We start from the raw sequence: 20,298 nt of genomic DNA on the forward strand, positions 1-20,298 counted from the left end.
TATTTTAAACAAAGAAATATCTACCTAACGTGACACATTTTGAGGTGTCTTATCACAGAGGCCTCACTTATCCCTGACAGAATGTGTATGATCGATGACTACAACACCAGATGACTTCCCCCACTATTCACAACCATTCCCTTGTGGGTTTCTCCATTGCACATTCGCATCCTCTCTTCCTGCACAGCGCCCCCTGCTGCTGCAAAGCCGCAGTAGTTTACAGACGCTGCGACTTCCTGGATGTTTGTCATCAAGTAGTTTAACCACGCATGAGTAAAGCCAGTAGTTCTCACATTTGAAACAACTTGTGGCACAAAAATAACTAGATGATAAACTAAATTATGCCCAGCCTACTGAGGACAAAACTAGGAATCAAGTATCGTTTTAAAATATGTTTAATCATACATGTTTGAAGCCGTTCCCACTATATGAGCGAGGAGATATGGTTGATATAAATATTGATTGTTTAGTTATATCCATCTAAACATGTTGAAATCTATAAAAAATACATGGCTGAATTATTTTTCCTTCGTGCAGACTTTCTTGATGGACTTTTCCGGTGAGCACCACGTGTGGGTCGGTCTACGGAAGAGAGAGGATGGAATCCACTGGGCGAACGGGACCCCCTGCAGCAGCAGCTTGTAAGAGTCTGTCACCTTTTTATAGAGACCATGTGTTTGTACCCAGGATGGCTGAAATCCATGATTTAGAGATAGGAGTGTGTAATGAATACCAGGATAGACTCAGCCGGCTCCCTTTGGAAGCAGTGAGCACCGACCATGGAAAGACACACTGGCCCGTGTCACACAAAGTGAGCCCTGCTAGTGTTGTTTTAAGACATTCTCCAGCACACGTTTCGGCTGACAGGTGTCAGTGAGGGCTGGTGGATTTTAAAGTGCTCAATAGAAGTTCTAGACCTGCATAGAATAAACAAGCGAGCCTGAACTGAAAGACTGAAAGAGGTGGGTGTTGGGGTAGGGGGAGAGATTCTCCACCCCAAAAACATTTTGGAAAATATGGATTCAAATGGTTCTTTTTTTTTTTTTACAACACACATTTACTACAATTTTAATAAAAGTGTCTAAATTGGATATTTTGCAGCACAAATATCAGGAACAAATTAAAAGGAAGTCGAAAAATGTCCCAGGCATTATACCTAAAAGGTATGTTTGTAAAATATCCTACAGCCCTCAAGCCAAGCGCACACACACTCATCAACCTAAAAAATAAGCACCCAAAGAGTTTCCTACCTCTTACACATTTCTATCTTTACTGCGTTGGTCGATCAAGGCCACTAGAAGTATCTCCCGCTCCTGCCTAGAGGAGCTTTAGATCATAATTAATGGTGGTGACAAGTACCCAGTGAGGGGATGCACACTTGATGTACGTCACACCGAAACAATGTACCACCACAGACCTCTTCTCACTAGATGATCAGTAAAAATCTTGCTCTTCTGACATGGAAAGGAAGGAGCCAGGTGAGAGGTCTCCCTAGTACCTCAATGACAGGTTGTCAGTCCATGGACCGAGAATTACCCAGACAAAGGGTCCTCACATTAGCAGCCGCCTCTTTCCCATAACCCAGTGGTCATCATCACCAATGCATGTCACCATGGAAAGAGAACACAAAACAAATGGATAGCTCCTGGAAGCTTTCTGTGCCAAAAAAACTAAGTTAAAGTATAGTGGACTGTTTCAGAGGATGTGCTCTCCTGAAGTGCTGTATGTGACCCAACAAAATACCTACTTTGTAGAATGGAAGTAAAGTTCTTCTACAAGGGATATGAAGCACTTAACCACCTGTAAATCACTTTATGGCTCACAAGGGAAAGCATCATATATAAATACTAATACAATACACCCCAGAGAAGACTGTGCAGTTTGTTTTTGTGTCGGTGGCCTGGACAAAACTTACTTTTATGTTTAAAGAGCATTGTTTTATCTGTGCAGTGCACTATTTTTCATTACATTGTATAATGAATAAAAGTGTGCTTAGGAAACAAAAATGCACCGATTACAAGTTGTGTAGTGCATTGTCAGTGTAATAACAAGTCCTCTCCTCTATAAATGCAGTTCATACCTGCTGGATGAATAGTGTCTTGCTGTTAGTGAGCTATGACGCTCTTGTGGTCTGCCAAGACTGGATCTGATCTGCAGGTTCACGATGTGTGGTATGGTCAGGCTTGGCACCTCTGCCCCTCTGGCTGGTATGTCTGACATGCTGGCACTGGTGGAGGGGGCACAGTGTTGTGTGAACTGACATAAGTTGTTTGGTTAGTCAGCCAGGTTTGTTTACTGTGGGCTGGTTCATGCCTCACACTGACACTTTAATGCTGTCGGACCATGCTTAAGGCATTCTGTCCCCTGGGTCTCAAACACCTGTAGGCCTGATAGCTCTGACAGGCACCTCACAGTGTGGGCACTGGGGCCCTTATTATGATGTGACTCTCTGGAGTGGCAGCTTACATGCTTCCCCTGTGGTGTAGTCTTGGCCCGTGATTGGGCTGAAGGGTACAGGGCACTGGTGGCAAGGCTTGGCCACAGCAAGTGGGTACCTGTTGGGCAGAGCAGCAGGCAGCGATTGCTCCTCACAGGGCTCTGGGAGAGCCCAGTCTCTGCAGTGCCAGTCCTTTTAAGTGCTGCAGCCTGTGGTCACTTCTAACAAGGTCCTTCACTGTCCTGATATGTTGTCCTTCTGGGTGTGCTGACTGGCCTTGGGTAAGTCAGGGTTCCATGCAGGGTGGCCAGTCACATGGCTCACATCGCCCTGCCCACACAGAGGAGCTCTAAGATGTCAATCATCCCACATTTTGGTTCCCCATCACGTTGATGTAGGAGGCTGGCCTGGCTTGTAGTGGGTACCAAGGTGTACTTACACTCTGCACCAGGTCCAGTCATCCCTTATTAGTGTAGAAGAGGTGTTTCTAGCAGCTTAGGCTGATAGAAGGTAGCTATAGCAGAGCAGCTTAGGCTGAACTAGGAGACATGCAAAGCTCATACTATACCACTGGTGTCATATGCACAATATCATAAGAAAACACAATACACAGATATACTAAAAATAAAGGTACTTTATTTTTATGACAATATGCCAAAAGTATCTCAGTGAGTACCCTTAGGATGAGGATGCCAAATATACACAATATATATGTACACAATACCAAAAATATGCAGTAATAGCAAAAGGAAGTAATGCAAGCAGCATAAAGTTACAATAGATTGCAAAAGGAGCACATAGGTATAGGGGCAACACAAACCATATACTCCAAAAGTGGAATGCGAACTACGAATAGACCCCAAACCTATGTGAGCTTGGACTGTAAGAAAACAGTGAGGGTTAGAAAAATAGCCCACTCCAAGACCCTGTAAGGTAGGTGTAAAGTGCACCTACAACCCCCAGAGAGCACAGAAGTCGTGATAGGGGGATTCTGCAAGGAGAACCAACACCAGCAAAGCAACAACAGTGGATTTCCGGACCTGAGTACCTGTAAGATAAGGGGACCAAGTCCAAGAGTCGCAACAGTGTCGAGAGTGGGCAGGAGCCCAGGAAATGCCAGCAGAGGGTGCAAGGAAGCTGCCACTGGATGGAAGAAGCTTGGTGTTTTGCAAGAACGAGAACGGAGAGGACTAGGAACTTCCCCTTTAGAGGATGGATGTCCCACGCCGTGAAGAAGCTTGCAGGGGGGTTCCCATGCAGAAAGACCGCAAACAAGCTTTGCTAGCTGCAAGGGTTTTTAGATGCTGCTGTGGCCCAGGAGGGACCAGGATGTGGCCACTTGGATGAGGAGACAGCGGGGGTGCCCAGCAAGTCCTGGAGCCCTCACAGAAGCAGGCAGCACCCGCAGAAGTACTGGATCAGGCACTTAGAAGAGGAGTGAACCGGAATCCACCCGAAGTCAGGAAAGGGAGTCCCACGACGCCGGAGGACAACTCAGAAGGTTGTGCACTGCAGGTTAGAGTGTCGGGGACCCAGGCTTGGCTGTGCATAAAGGAAATCCTGGAAGATCACACAGGAGCCGGAGAAGCTGCAAATCACACGGTACCCAGCAATGCAGTCTAGCGTGGGGAGGCAAGGACTTTCCTCCACCAAACTTGGAGTGAAGAGTCACTGGACTGTGGGAGTCACTTGGACAGAGTTGCTGAGTTCCAGGGACCACGCTCGTCATGCTGAGAGGGGACCCAGAGGACCGGTGATGCAGTCTTTTGTTGCCTGCGGTTGCATGGGGAAGATTCCGTTGAACCACAGGAGATTTCTTCAGAGCTCCCGGTGCAAGAAGGAGGCAGGCTACCCCCAGAGCATGCACCACCTGGAAACATGTGAGAAAGCCAGCAGGATGAAGCGATACAAGGTTGCAGTAGTCGTCTTTGCTACTTTGTTGCAGTTTTGCAGGCATCCTGAGCAGTCAGCGGTTGATCCTTTGGCAGAAGGTGAAGAGGGAAATGCAGAGGAACTCTGGTGAGCTCTTGGATTCGGTATCTGAAGAATTCCCCAAAGCAGAGACCCTAAATAGCCAGAAAAGGAGGTTTGGCTACCTAGGAAGGAGGATGGGCTAATAAGAAAGGTAAGAGCCTATCAGAAGGAGTCTCTGACATCACCTGATGGCACTGGCTACTCAGAGCAGTCCAGTGTGCCAGCAACACCTCTGTTTCCAAGATAGCCGAGGTCTGGGGCACACTGGGGGAGCTCTGGGCACCTCCCCTGGGAGGTGCAGGTCAGGGGAGTGGTCACTCCCCTTTCCTTTGTCCAGTTTCGCGCCAGAGGAGGCTGGGGGATCCCTAAATCGGTGTAGACTGGCTTATGCAGAGATGGGCAGCATCTGTGCCCATCAAAGCATTTCCATAGGCTGGGGGAGGCTACTCCTCCCCTACCATCACACCTATTTCCAAAGGGAGAGGGTGTCACACCCTCTCTCAGAGGAAATCCTTTGTTCTGCCTTCCTGGGCCAGGGCTGCCTGGACCCCAGGAGGGCAGAAACCTGTCTGAGGGGTTGGCAGCAGCACCAGCTGCAGTGGAGACCCCGGAAAGGCAGTTTGGCACTACCCGGGTTCTGTGCTAGAGACTTGGGATCATGGAATTGTCTCCCCAATGCCAGAATGATATTGTTACATGGCCATGTTCGGAGTTACCAACGTGATGCTATACATAGGTAGTGACCTATGTATAGTGCACGCATGTAATGGTGTCCCCGCACTCACAAAGTCGGGGAATTTGCCCTGAACAATGTGGGGGCACCTTGGCTAGTGCCAGGGTGCCCACACACTAAGTAACTTTGCACCTAACCTTTACCAGGTAAAGGATAGACATATAGGTGACTTATAAGTTACTTAAGTGCAGTGAAAATGGCTGTGAAATAATGTGGGCATTATTTCACTCAGGCTGCAGTGGCAGGCCTGTGTAAGAATTGTCAGAGCTCCCTATGGGTGGCAAAAGAAATGCTGCAGCCCATAGGGATCTCCTGGAACCCCAATACCCTGGGTACCTCAGTACCATATACTAGGGAATTATAAGGGTGTTCCAGTAAGCCAATGTGAATTGGTAAAATTGGTCACTAGCCTGTTAGTGACCATTTGAAAGTAATGAGAGAGCATAACCACTGAGGTTCTGGTTAGCAGAGCCTCAGTGAGACAGTTAGTCACTACACAGGTAACACAGTCAGGCACACGTATGAGCACTGGGGCCCTGTGTTGCAGGGTCCCAGTGACACATACAACTAAAACAACATATATACAGTGAAAAATGGGGGTAACATGCCAGGCAAGATGGTACTTTCCTACACTACCTTTTGCAGGGCCTCCAAAACTTTCCACAGGTGGACCAGGTGATCATCCCAGGTAGAGCTAAAGGCAACTATATCGTCTAGATATGCTGCACTAAAAGCCTCCAACCCTTGCAGGACCGTATTCACCAACCTCTGAAAAGTGGCAGGTGCATTTTTCAAACCAAAGGGCATTACTGTGAATTGGTAGTTCCCTCCAATAGTCGAAAATGCAGTTTTTGCTTTAGCATCCTCTGATAACTTGATCTGCCAATACCCTGCAGTCAAATCAAAGGGGCTTAGATACTTGGCAGATGCCAGTGTATCTATGAGCTCATCTGCCCTGGGTATAGGGTGAGCATCAGTTTTTGTTACCTAGTTGAGACCTCTGTAATCTACACAAAACCCCATCTCCCTTTTTCCATCTTTTGAGTGAGGCTTTGGTACAAGCACCACAGGAGAGGCCCGTGGGCTTTCAGAATGTTCAACCACTCCTAAGTCAAGCATTTTCTGAACTTCTTGCTTTATGCAGTCCCTGACATGGTCAGGCTGCCTATAGATTTTACTCTTGACAGGCATGCTGTCTCCAGTATCAATTGTGTGTTCACACCAAGATGTGGTGCCTGGCACAGTTGAAAAGAGTTCAGAAAACTGACCTAGAAGATTTATGCAGTTGTCGTTTTACTCTGCAGTAAGACAATCTGCCAAAACTACTCCTTCCACTAGAGCATCCTCTTCTGTGGAGGAAAAGAGATCAGGGAGAGGGTCACTCTCTTCTTCCTGTCCCTCATCTGTTGCCATGAGCAGGGTAAGATCAGCCCTGTCATAGTAGGGTTTTAGGCGGTTGACATGAATCACCCTAAGGGGACTCCTGGCAGTGCCTAGGTCAACCAAGTAGGTGACCTCGCCCTTCTTTTCAACAATGAGATGGGGTCCACTCCATTTGTCTTGGAGTGCTCTTGGGGCCACAGGCTCCAATACCCACACCTTCTGTCCTGGTTGGTGCTGAATCAGAACAGCCTTCTGGTCATGCCATTGCTTTTGGAGCTCTTGGCTGGCCTGAAGGTTTTTACTGCCCTTTTTCATGTACTCCGCCATTCTGGATCTTAGGCCAAGTACATAGTCCACTATATCTTGCTTAGGAGCTTTTAAAGGTTGTTCCCAACCCTCCTTCACAAGTTTTAGAGGACCTCTTACAGGATGCCCAAATAGGAGTTCAAAGGGGCTGAAGCCCACTCCTTTCTGGGGTACCTCCCTGTAAGCAAAAAGGAGGCAAGGTAACAGGACATCCCATCTCCTCCTGAGTTTTTCAGGGAGTCCCATTATGATTCCTTTGAGAGTTTTATCAAACCTCTCTACCAGTCCATTTGTTTGTGGATGATAAGGTGTGGTGAATTTGTATGTTACAGAACATTCCTTCCACATAGCCTTCAAGTATGCAGACATAAAGTTGCTACCCCTGTCTGATACAACCTCTTTTGGAAAACCCACCCTGGAAAAGATTCCCAGGAGGGCTTTTGCCACTGCAGGTGCTGTAGTGGTCCTTAGAGGAATAGCTCCAGGATATCTTGTGGCATGGTCCACTACTACCAAGATAAACCTATTGCCTGAAGCAGTAGGAGGGTCAAGGGGGCCAACTATGTCATCCCCTACCCTTTCAAAGGGAACCCCAACCACAGGTAGTGGAATAAGGGGAGCCTTTGGAGTGCCACCAGTCTTGCCACTGGCTTGGCATGTCACACAAGACTTACAAAAATCCTTTGTGTCTTCTGACATCCTAGGCCAGTGAAACAGGGGGACAAGCCTTTCCCATGTTTTGATCTGGCCCAAATGCCCAGCCAAGGGAATGTCATGTGCCAGAGTTAGGAGGAACTCTCTATACTGCAGGGGAATGACCAATCTCCTGGCTGCTCCAGGTTTTGGGTCTCTTGCCTATGTGTACAAGAGGTTGTCCTCCCAGTAAACTCTATGTGAGTCACTGACATCCCCATTTTGCTGTTTGACAGCTTGCTGCCTGAGACCCTCTAATGTGGGACAGGATTGCTGTGCCACACTCAGCTCCTCCCTGGCAGGCCCCCCTCCACCCAAAAGCTCAGCAGTGTCTGCTGCCAGCTCCTACGGTGAAGGTTGAATCATCTGTAGAGGGTAGGATAGTGGGTAGGGATTTACCCTTGCTACCCCTAGCTTTAGGGAGCACTTGCTCCATTGTTCCAGGATCCAAGTCACCCTGTCCTTTTTACTTTTTGGCCTGAGCCCTTGTCAAAGCAAAAATATGCCCAGGAATGCCCAGCATTGCTTCATGAGCCTCCAAATCCACTTCTGCCCAAGCTGATGTCTCTAAATCATTTCCTAGTAGGCAGTCTACAGGTAAATCTGAAGCAACCACAACTTTCTTTGGACCAGTAAACCCCCCCCAGTTGAGATTCACAACAGCCATGGGGTGGCTAAGAGTGTTGTTATGAGCGTCTGTCACTTGCTACTGGTGACTAAGTAGGTATTGTTCAGGGTGTACCAGTTTCTCTATTACCATGGTAACACTGGCACCTGTGTCCCTGTAGGCCTGAACCTCAACACCATTGATTAGGGGAAGTTGCTTGTACTTATCCATATTAAGGGGACAAGCAACCAAGGTGGCCAAGTCAATGGCCCCTTCAAAGACTAGCACAGCCTCTGTGGTCTCCCTAACAAGACCAACCCCAACTAAATTACCAAAAGTGAGCCCAGCTACTCCCTTGGATTGGCTATTAGTAGGTTTGCTCCCACCACCACTGCTATTACTAGGGTCACTAGAAGTTGCAGTAGGGGTTGTGGTAGTGGGAGGTTTGGTGTTTTTCTTTGGACAACTGGCATCAGTTGTCCAATGGCCTTTTACTTTACATAAATAACACCAAGGTTTTTTTACTTGATTAGATGAGGATTTGGACCCACCATCCCCACCAGAGTGTTTTTGTGGGCCTGATGAAGACTCATTTTTAGATTTGTCCCCACCCTTGTCAGAAGACTTACCATCCTTCTTCTTGCCATCCTTGTCACCCCCTGTATAAACCTTTCTGTTCACTCTTGTTCTGACCCATTTGTCTGCCTTCTTTCCCAATTCTTGGGGAGAGGTCAGATCTGAGTCCACTAGATATTGGTGTAACAATTCAGACACACAGTTATTCAGAATATGCTCTCTCAGAATTAGATTGTACAGGCTTTCATAATCAGAAACTTTACTGCCGTGTAACCACCCCTCCAAGGCCTTCACTGAACAGTCAACAAAGTCTTTCCAGTCTTGTGAGGACTCTTTTCTGGTGTCTCTGAACTTAATCCTGTATTGTTCAGTGGTTAAGCCAAATCCACCCAAGAGTGCATCCTTCAAAACTGCAAAATTATTGGCATCACTTTCTCTCACAGTAAGAAGCCTATCCCTACCCTTTCCATTGAAAGATAGCCATAGGATAGCAGCCCACTGCCTTTGAGGGACCCCCTGTACCATACAGGCTCTCAAGTGCAGCAAACCACTTGTTAATGTCACCCACCTCCTTGTAAGGGGGAACTATCTTGTGAAGATTCCTGGAATCATGCTCTCTCACAGGCTTGCTATCAGGAATACTGCTGCTGCCACCATGGGGTCCAAACCCCAACACCTGTTTCTCCTTCTCCAGGTCTTGGGATTCCCTGTCTAGAGCCAGCTGTTGCTGTTTAAGCTTCAGTCTGGTCTCTTCCACTCTCAACTTGTTGAGTTCCCTTTCTAACATTTTGTCTTCAGGGCGGGTGGGTTGGGAATGCTTGGACACAGAAGATATATTGGAATTAACAGAGGGAGTCCTGTCCCTAACAGCTTGCACTCTAACAATCTGGCCTTCAGGAACAAAAACATCCCTACTATGATGAGAGCTTCTATTACTACCAGTATTGCTATGTGGTCTGCTAAGGGGCAGATTAGGAAGAGAACCCTGTACACCTCCCTCAAGGGACTCCCCTGAGTCAGAGTGTGAGCTATCTACCAACTTCTCAGATGAAGGGCCACCCTGGGCCTTATCATTCTCAATGAGCATGTTAAACAGAAATTCTCTAGAAGGGTTCTTTCCTACCACTAAACCTCTATCAATGCAGAGACTCCTTAGGATTGTCATATGTTGTATTGACCATTTTAAGAGAAGTTCCTACATCAGACATGATAGAAGAAGGTTTAGGGACAGTGAGAAGAGAGAAAAAGTTTCAGGACTTTTTAAAGAACAGGAAAAAACCTTTTCAAACTTTTTGAAATTTTTAGAAAGTTTAGGAGTACTTTTCAGCACTTAGCAGAAAGTGTGAGAAGAAAAGCAAAACATTTTGGGCACACTTATGAGCACTGGGGTCCTGGCTAGCAGGGTCCCAGTGACACATACAACTAAAACAACATATATACAGTGAAATATGGGGGTAACATGCCAGGCAATATGGTACTTTCCTACAGTTGAACTATCAAATGTCAAGCAGCTCTCACTCTTTGAGCCCTGTGTGAGCTGTAGAGGAGGTAGTTATAGGTGGCTTGAGAGAGGAGCTGCGGCACAGGTGGGGTCCTGCACCATGCAGGTTCAGGGGGAAGTTTAGCTTTAGAGCTGGAAACCTAGCCCACCTGCTGATAAATATCCCTGAATATGTAAATGACAACCCTGCTGGGGACCCGCCCTGCATGCATTGTTACATGTCTTAGGGCTGTTCCCTACGTCTACAGGTTTAGACCCCCTAACACAAGGAATGCGCTATGTATGAGAAAGGTGGATCCGGTTTACTGCAGACCTGCACTCTGCCCTGTTTCATGAGGGGAGAAGTTCACGCTGGTAAATGAAACAGTCCATCTCCCAGGGACGCAGTGGTATTCAGCAAGCACACCTTTCATGCTTAGAATGCCACACTCAAGCATCTGTACTAATAATAACACAATGTATTTTTAAAAACACTTATTGCAGTATTCTATGAATTGGTGCATAAGCTATGGCCACGGAACATATGAAGCAGGTCACTGTTATAAGGGTGAACACAACAAATGTTTATATTGTGGTACTCAGCACCCAGGGTCTGATTTAGAGTTTGGTGGATGGGATACTCTTTCACAAATGTAACGGATATACCCCGCTGCACTAGAAGTGCCATTAAATATAATGCACTTGTACTTAGGCAGACGGCATAACCGCCCCAATTGTGATGGAGAATTCCATCTGCCAAACTCTAAATTAGGCCCTCCGTTCCTTATTTCCTACACCCACTCTTATCACTCACTACTTTGAGAGCTTGAAAGATAGGTTAAAATTGTCTTTTCCAGAAGTGTTACAATTGCAGCTCTGCGTACCTGTCACACAGAGGGCCTCTGTGTTGTCAGACCTTGAGCGAGCAGAGCAAGGAGGATGGAGCCTTCTGTTACTGGAGTTCGGCCGAACTCCAATACAGCTCCACACGTCCAACGTAGGCCTAGTAGGAACCAGCCAGTGATCTGAAATCTGAGTCTTCTCTTGAAAGCTCGAGGACTAAGACCTCTCCAATCTGAATGGTTGAATCTCAGACTTCATATAAAACAATAACCACATTAAAATCTAACTGGTCAAACTGCTTGTGGATGTCATTTAAAATACGGGGAAATACCACATAACCTAGGGACCGGGGTATAAACAATATCAGACACAAATGGTCCCCAAGGGGGAAGTGTCTCCCTCGCGGACCATTTGCACTGATGATGATTGTGGATGTCAAGCAGTACGGAAATGTAATGGAATAATCCAGACAGAACCAGTACTTATATGTGGCATCTCTGTGCACATATCAACGTTACATCTCGTATATATGTACCAGATGACCCTGGGACATAGATACTCTAGGGCATCTTGGCCAGAGTCCTGACTCGATGCTGCTGATAAACTAACAGGAAAACATGTAAATATCTTCTTTAAAGCTGACGAAGGGTAATAACTAAAGTCAAGGTGACACTAAGCACACTTTAAGATGGAGTCTGGTTCAGATATCTATATGAGCATGCCATGCCCGTAGTGTTTATTCATTACACTAAGCATGTTTCAAAGTGCTCACATATTCAGTCAGGTGAGTGGACCGAGCACAAGAGTATGATCTGCCCAGGATCAAACAGTTTGTTAAACTAGCAGACCAGAGACTGTAGTACACTGCTAATTGCTGCATTTGTCACCGTATTGCATTCAAGTGAATAAGCCATGAGAGTGGGTACTTCTCCACTCCCCCAAGTAATCGCAAGCATATATTTTTTAAATCACACACTTACTAGGAAGTTTTATGTTGCTTCTAAATACTCCCAGTCTTGCAAAAATGCAAACAGGGCAATAAGTCCAAAAGTGGCCAAATGGGATGCCCGGATTAAAAATTGTGTCACCTACTTTCAGGTTAAAAACTAGTCCACTAGACCACAACTTGGGTGGCAGTGATTCTGATGGCAAAGCCGAGGGACTGCCCTTCCTAGGGAAATATCGCAGTTCTGTGGGCCTTGTCCACCTTTAAAATAAAGTATTTCCAGTGTGCCTAGGTGTAATGATAAAGCTGAGATCTGATGTCAAGTCTTCTAGTCGCATGGATAAAACATTATGTGGATGCATGGCCTTATTCACAGTAATACTGATATTTACCATTGGTGTTTCAAAATTTATGAGTATTTCATTCCATTTCGATACCACAGTTGATCATTTTCCAAACTTGTGTTTCATAAGTTGCCACAGTAAGCAGTCAAGGCTTATCCCAGGAGTAGGCACATGAATTGAAGCTCAAATACAGTATGATCTCACTTAAAAAAACACCGACCTACAGCTAAGATGGCCTGAGTTAGAAGAGGGGACTTTAGAATGAAACTTCAAAAATGTGGAAAAGTAGAAGCATTTGTTGACATTGCTTTGTTGTAATTACAGACGACAACAGAACACAACACAATAATATGAACCCTCTTCACTCCCACCACTTGTGCTGCCACCCATGGGTGACCACCATACCATGTACCACACATGTTCCGCCCAGAACCACCCTTCTTTCCCCATCTCTCATCATGAAAGTTACATTCACCAATCAATAACTTCTGGCCCTTCGTATAAGGATCGAGCATCCACATCTCTGGATTCCCTAGACCTGCACGTTTCCCTTCTTAAATCTTGTCTAAACTTGACTCCCTAACGAGAGAACTGAAGAGATTGTCCCCAGAGCTTAGAATCACAAGCCACACAACCGCAACTATCCAAATGATGTTGACCCTTCAAAGTCATCTGTACCAACCATTTAACCACCACAGCTATCTATGGGCCACATACTTCAGGAGCATCAAAGAGGTCTTGCCAGTGGCATAACATTGGCCTCTGCAGCTCCAGCAGTACGGGGGCCCCAGGCTCGAGCGGTCCCCCTCAGCACAGTACCCTAACCTAAAAGCTCCTTACTGTAGTTTGCAGGGAGGCCCCCTCCGATTTCAATACATTACTGGGACTTGCCACAAAGGAATTTGAACACACTTTCACTACAAACAAATGGCAAGACATTTTACACCGAGCCTCTGCTCGCAGTACCACTTTCAAGCAAATGTTGCTAAAAATTGCATACTATTGGTATTATGCGCTGTCCAGAATTGGCCAATGGAAGAGGGGCAGTGCCAGTTCTTGTTGGTGGCATTTTGGCCAATATGGTACTCTTACCCAACTCCTATGGCACTTCTATGCCCCCCCCCCGTCCTGGAGACCACCTCCCCCCTGGGGCAACACTGTATTTGGATTGGGGCGATCTCATAATTAATGTGTGGGGCTCTGTGCCTCCCCCGCTGCCCTGGGGATCACCAACCCCCCCCCCCGGAACACCACCCGCAAGGCTCCTGTTATGTCCCAGGTGTGCTCACCCTGGGGACATAGCTGATTGCTGTGGCAACCAAGCCACAGCCAGCAAACACTCTGGGTTTTGACAGCGAGACCTTTAAAGCATGTCACACTGTTAAAATCCGAAGTTTAATTCCTGTCACGTGTGCAGGGGACACAGATGATATGATTCAGCAAGCACAGAGCTGCTGTCAAAGCACTGGCACTGATCGTGAAGCCCTAAGTCTTCCCTGCAGTGGCAGGTAGCCCCCTAAGAGCATTTTAATTAAAAAAAAAAAAAAAACAGGGACCGTGGGGGAGGAGCCCGTGAGGGCTCCCTCGCGGTCTCACATAACCCACAAAGGGCTAAAAAAAGAAAAGAAAAACAAAACCCCCATAGCTCAATGTGAATATTGCATCTCTTTATACTGGGCTATGGGGGTTCGAGTCCAGCTGGACTTATTTCTTTTTTTTTTTTTTTTTTTTTTTCTTTTTTGTTAATAAAAAAAATTATACTTTAAAAAAAATATTTAATACATTTTCTGTTAAATCCAACAAAAATATCTTATTCTAATTATATGAGCTATTAAAGCCTAAAAAACTTTCTGTCTCTTTCAAATTCTCCCTCTCACACACCCACTTAGATACTTACACAACCACTCACAGACTCACCCAGACACTCACACACCCACTCACACCCTCATGCAGCCACCTACAGACGCACGCCACACTAACGCACCCACTAAAACACTGATGTATGCACTCTCACACCCGAAGTTAGCTATAATTCTTGCCCTCGCTATGCACTGCTAATTAACCCACAAATTACGGCACTCAGGACATCTTTGATAACATCATTGATAATATCAATGTAATATTTGCAGTAAAGTTTTTGGTGAAATAACTGTGCATGGCAGAGGCGTGAGTAATAGTTACCTTAGGTCACGAGTTATAGTTACTTGAGGAAGCTCTAACTATATCTGGTGAATTTCTATGGTTTTGTACGTTTAAAATGTGAACTATAACCCCCACATTTATACTTCCTTTGCACTGAATTAGCATCATTTGTTTTACGTCAATTCAGCGCAAACGTAGCTCCATTTTTATATTTTGATGCTAGACCTGTCTAGCGCCAAAATATTGGAGGTAAAGTCGTTTTTTGGATGCGTGAAACCAACTTGCATCAATGAGATGCAAGGTAGGCATTTCCATCAAAAAAATGACTCTAAGGCCCTAGTGTCTTGTTTATCCTCCTGTGCAAAAACGGTGCATGTGGGAGGCGGGCCCAAATAATGGCTGCTTAGTGCCATTATTTAATGCCTGGTCTGGGCAGGTGTTAGGGGACCTGTGGACCCATTTGCATGGTCAAACACCATGGAAAGAGCCTACAGGTGCCCACCCCAAACCCCAGGAACACCCTCACACACACACCACAAGGACACCAGAGGATGAGGGGGGACCCCATCCCAGGTAAGTTGTGTAAGGAGAAGTAAGTATTTTAAATATTTATTTAACGTGCCATAGAGGGCCCTGAAATGGGCCCCCCCACATGGCACTGGGTGCTATGGCTGGGTGCAATGGCCATGCCCGGGGGACCCTTGTCCCCTGTGCTGGCCGTGGGGTGGTGGGCATGACTTCTTTCTTTTATAAGACAGGAGTCATCTGGTATGGATGGTTTTGTGTCAGGAAATGACGCTAGGCTGGTTAGAGGCATTGTATTTTTTGCCTCTAACCAGCCTAACGTCACTTTTTGGTGCAAAATCCCCTTCCCCCATACCGCCACCCCCACCCGTCTAACGTCAATTTCCCAGCTGGCGCTCTGGAATGACGCAAGCCAGCGCTATACTTTTTGACGCAAAACTGCGTTTGCACAGGTTTGTGTCAAAAGTATAAATATGGGCCTTGGTTTTTTAAGGGTATGGGCCTGTAGAAGGCATTATGCCGAAACGTGTTGGCCGTGACTAGGTTCAATTTTAAGCCTAAATAAAAGATTTATTTTCTAAAAGTTTTTTGGATCCATGCCGTACAATGTGTGGTGCAGCTGATCGTTGGTAGCGAAGAAATATATATATATATATATATATTTTTTTTTTTTTTTTCAAAACTTAATGCTGAGTTCTTTCCACTATATTGATTACGCCCTCATCATGCCAGGCACTGATTGCTGTTCCATTGTGTCCAAGTTCTATAGAGTCTCCATGTCTCACACCAGCTGCATTGAATCCTCGCCTCCGCCTCTCACTGTCTAACTGTGGAAAATGTCTGTCTTTCCAGGTGTTCGATAACAGACTTCGGGGAGTGCGCCTACATTGGATTCCGAGCTGTGTGCTTGTCTGCATGTCACCTCCCCAGACCTTACATTTGTTATAAGGAGCCCTATGTGTGAACACAGGAACCGAGGGGGCTGCAGAAGGTCTGTCTTTGACACTAGGTGGCGCTGCTGCTTTTGTACGAAGGAGCCGTATGAGTGAACACCCTGTGAGGCACCGTGGACACTGCGCAGAACCTGTGTCTGCCACTGGGAGGCGCTGCTGCATCATATTCAATGAGAACAATATCTTCATTTAACCTCCCTCCAGTTCACACTCCTCATCTGATAGTGACGAGGGCGGGAACAGATCTCCTTGTGGACCCGGTGGTGGCAGAGTCCAGCTCAGTGAGGATGAGAGTGAGAGCTGCTGTTGGCCCTCCTGATGCTCCAGGGCTAATGACACAAAACTCAGCAGCCGCCCTCTGCAGGGCGTTGTCATTGCACCCTCCTCACAGTACAGCACCCCTAGGTGTCAGCTGCTTTCATGTGAACCTATAGACGGATGGCTGCTCGGCCTGTGGGGTGAGGCTCACAGCTCTGTCCTGCCTGTCTGCAAATCAGAAGTCCAAACCCTGGAAGGGCTCGTGGGGGGGTCCATCCTTCTGAGTTCGGTAAATTAGTGCCATTATGTCAGGTAACAGTGAAATCTGTGATTCATTTAGAAAGAGCAGAAGCGAAGAATGAAGTGTGATAAAAAGTGGAAGTGGATTAGACCTACTTATGAACAGTTTCTGTCTCTGCATTTGCTGCGGGAAATGACGTCAAACTCAAAACTCGTGGCCACAGTTACTAAAAGCAATCATGAAGATCCTCTTAAGGCCAAACCACACGCCAAGGTAGAGCAGTGGCGTAGCGTGGGTTGTCAGCACCCGGGGCAAGGCAAGTAATTTGCGCCCCCTAACCCGGGGCAAGGAAAGTAATTTGCGCCCCCTAACCCGTGGATTTTAGCACTAGTCTGTTGCGCCCGGTGCGGCCGGCCACCCCTGCACCCCCCACGCTACGCCACTGAGGTAGAACAAGCATTTGCAATGCAATGGGTCTCGCGTTTAGACGCGTTAGAGCTATTAGCGCTGTAAACTCCGAACAGGACTTTCCTTGACAAATAAACTGATAATGAAAAGTAAAACAGTTTCACATTACGAGCCGATGGCCGCCATTAGCATGAAAGAGACACAGAAATTTGCTGGATTGCATTATGTGTTCCGAATAACCATTCTCGTTCGTGATTCTGCACCTTTTAATACTAAGTTAAACAACCTTTCTTACAAACTGCTCGTGTACTGTGCAGTTTCTGTAGCATACAATACATCCATTGTCAAGACAGCCTTATTGAAGCCATTGTAAAAAGACAATTAAACACAACGCGTTGTACTTTGTTGGGAAACGGGAAGAAGTCAACCTATTTGTCTGGTAGCTAAATTACAGCACATGCGACCAAGAAATCTGGACGTAAAACTTGCTTCCCCAATGTGACCACATTGTGTGCTATTGGGCAAGTCAGGTCTAAGGGACAGATGTAGCAAAGCGTTTGCGATTCGCAAACAGCGAAAAACGCCGTTTGCGAGGCGCAAAAGCCTCACAGGTATGCAGAAATGCATTTTGCGAGTCGGATCCGACTCGCAAAATGCATTTCCGACTTGCAAATAGGAAGGGGTGTTCCCTTCCTATTTGCGACTCGAAATGCAATTCAATTCCATTTGCGACCTCTACCATCCACTTGAAGTGGATGATAACCCAGTCGCAAATGGTAAGGGGTCCCCATGGGTCCCCTTCCCCTTTGTGACTGGAAAAAAAGATATTTAAGGAAAACGGGCTGCACTTAGAAAAAAAAACTGCTTTATTAAAAAGCAGTCACAGACATGGTGGTCTGCTGTCTCCAGCAGGCCACCATCCCCGTGAGTGCCCATACTCGCAATGGGGTTGCAAACCGCGACCCACCTCATTAATATTAATAAAAATATATATAAAATTCACTCTTGCATTTGTTGTTTTAACATATAACAACAATATTGGCCATAAATAAAAATGCATATGACAGAGAGACTTCCGAAGCTTCACTCTAGGCAACATCGGCAGGGCGTGCAGGAAATCCTTGATGTTTTGAAGTTCTTCTGTAGAAATTACTTCCAAAACACATTGCAATAAGGTGAAAGACGAGCAAAAGTTCAAAAGCTTGTTTTGAATTGTAGAGTATCTGTTCTGTGTATACTCGAACAGTGATTTCCCTTTCTCTGTGAGGTTGCTGACCTGCCCACCTCAATCACGCAAATTGTTAGCTATTTTCAGACGGTCGTGTCCGCCCGCATCCAGCACGGTGTACAATGTGCTCCCTTACTTGGCTCTCCTAGATTTACGGTACAAACAGTGCACCTAAATAGTAGAACGACGCCAAAGCTATTGGCCTTGTCATTGTTACTGTTCGTGTATTTGCAGTTTTTATGTGGTTTCTGATGTTCTGTTATTCCTGCAGTGAAACTGCCTCAGTCAGGGCCTGTGTTTGGTGAGTCGCTGTCACAATTTAAGTGTAATTGCATCAGCATCATGCACCACTGTGCAGCGGGCACTAATTGACAGATGCATTCTCGTGGCAGAACCACAGATCTCTCCTTAATTGGCTGTTGGCAAACACTGCAGCAGGTGGTTCTTGCTGTGCATTGTATGTGCAATTACAGCTGTTAATGAAATGCACGTAAGAGGTCGATGTTTGACCACAATTTGTAAAATGTGACACTAGTGAGAAACCTTAATGTGGCAAATATTTGGGGCTCAGGCTGTCAGAGTTCCTCAGCAGTGCAAAGCATGCTGTAGCATGTCTCACAGGGCGGGGAACCAAATCAGTGATCCAGAACCGGGTGTGTCCATCGTCTTTGTTTTTGATTGGCTGAAGCCTTTTTGGACTGAACTGAAACAGGCATAAAATGTCTTTCATTAAAGTAGGAAATGTGCACTCCTGCAAGTGTAGGAAGAAGGCCGATTGTTACGGCAAATGGAGGGTCTTGTGGAGGCATGAAAACGGGATTGACGTCTCTAGTTAATTTGCTAAATTCCAATGTATTTTCCCTTTAACAGTTTATTGAACATTATTATTGAAATAACATGCCTACGGAATACCTCCAGTTTAAAACGAGTTACAGCTATTACCAGTTGTAAAGTCCCAACCGGATTTTTCTTGCTAAGTTGAAAGAAAAAAACAGCATGATCGCACTGCTACAGCTCACTCGTAATTAAACTTATCTGCAAAAGTGCAATTATGTACATAACTGGCAAAAGTGCAATTAACCGTAACAGGGTCGATATTATGCAAAGCACTTGACTTCTGCCAAGCAAGATCGTGCTGTGAAAATAAATAAAAAGTAGTCCACATACTTGACGGGAAACAGCGAGCCACGCATGCTTACAGTACTTGGTCGCTGCGCTTGAGGAGGGCTAACCACCGGAAAAGGCATGACGTGTGCGTGCCTTCCACTAATCAAAGCAAGCCGATTTTAACAGGCGAGCCCACGAACCAATCAAAGACACTGACGTGACGTAGACGGGGTTCTGAGCCCTTTTCTAACTCCAGAAGCGTCTCGCTAGCAATACACATGCGCAAGCGCATGCGACGCAGGCTTGACCCTAAAAATATATGCAAATCTTCTCTGTTCTTTCACTCCCCACTCTCTGTTTCTCCATTTCCCTTTTGTTTGTTTTCTTTCCCTCTGTTTCTCCTGCTAAGAAGAGAGACAGAGTGTATGTATGATGATCTATTGAGTGCCTACACCCATCAGTGACCACAAAGGCACTTTCATTCACAAGCCAGACTGATTGGTATTACCTTCACTTGTTCCATTTTTGGTCTGGCACGAGCCAACGGATTTTGTTTTTAGGAAAAAAAATCTTTAAAACAATACAGAGATGTAAACCGGGACTGTGAGTCATTTTCATCCATAGGTCTGTTCACCTGTCATTACCATTCTGTTCCTCCCACCTCAGCATACAGCACAGGGCAGTAGATACACCCAGTCCAGCCATTGGCTCCCTTCAGAGTGAGTGACAGTGTGACACTTTTACACAATGTGCACATCTGCCTAAAATAAGGTCACCTACAGTCCTCAGCAGGTGGATCAATTTATTATTTGTTGTCAATGAATGTTATTTGTTCTTTACACATGTTTATTTTTTACATTTGAAATAAAAAAGCAAACAAAACAATGTCCATTTCAGTTTCTTCAATCGTGGCTGCTACTGGAAAGTTAATCACTTCACAAAGAATGATCCATCACATGAGTTTGTAAATGAGGATTCTGTTTAGATCAGTTTGCTATCACCAGCGCCCTCTAGTGAAAAATAGACAATCTCTGCATTTATATATACATTACGAGTTCCATTAGTTTATAAATCTGACATTAAACATACTATTATACCTTTTTACAACAAATGA

The 20,298-nt window shown here is 45.9% G+C and overlaps 1 protein-coding gene across 2 annotated transcripts in view; it reads left to right on the forward strand.

Moving 5' to 3' along the window:
- Positions 1-20,060, forward strand: part of LOC138283049 (killer cell lectin-like receptor subfamily G member 2) — a 121,040-nt gene extending 100,980 nt beyond the window's left edge. Inside the window, exons 4-6 of one of the 2 annotated variants that reach the window (XR_011201040.1) lie at positions 538-641; positions 15,842-16,714; positions 16,889-20,060. Coding sequence is in view for 1 of the 2 variants with exons in the window: in XM_069221189.1 (XP_069077290.1) it covers positions 538-641; positions 15,842-15,953 (216 nt within the window). In the remaining variant the exon portion in view is untranslated. The other variant, XM_069221189.1, reaches the window with a different exon arrangement.
- The last annotated feature ends 238 nt before the right edge of the window (positions 20,061-20,298 follow it).

This window comes from Pleurodeles waltl, chromosome 2_2 (genome assembly GCF_031143425.1).
Source record: "Pleurodeles waltl isolate 20211129_DDA chromosome 2_2, aPleWal1.hap1.20221129, whole genome shotgun sequence".
Classification (NCBI taxonomy): Eukaryota; Metazoa; Chordata; class Amphibia; order Caudata; family Salamandridae; genus Pleurodeles; species Pleurodeles waltl.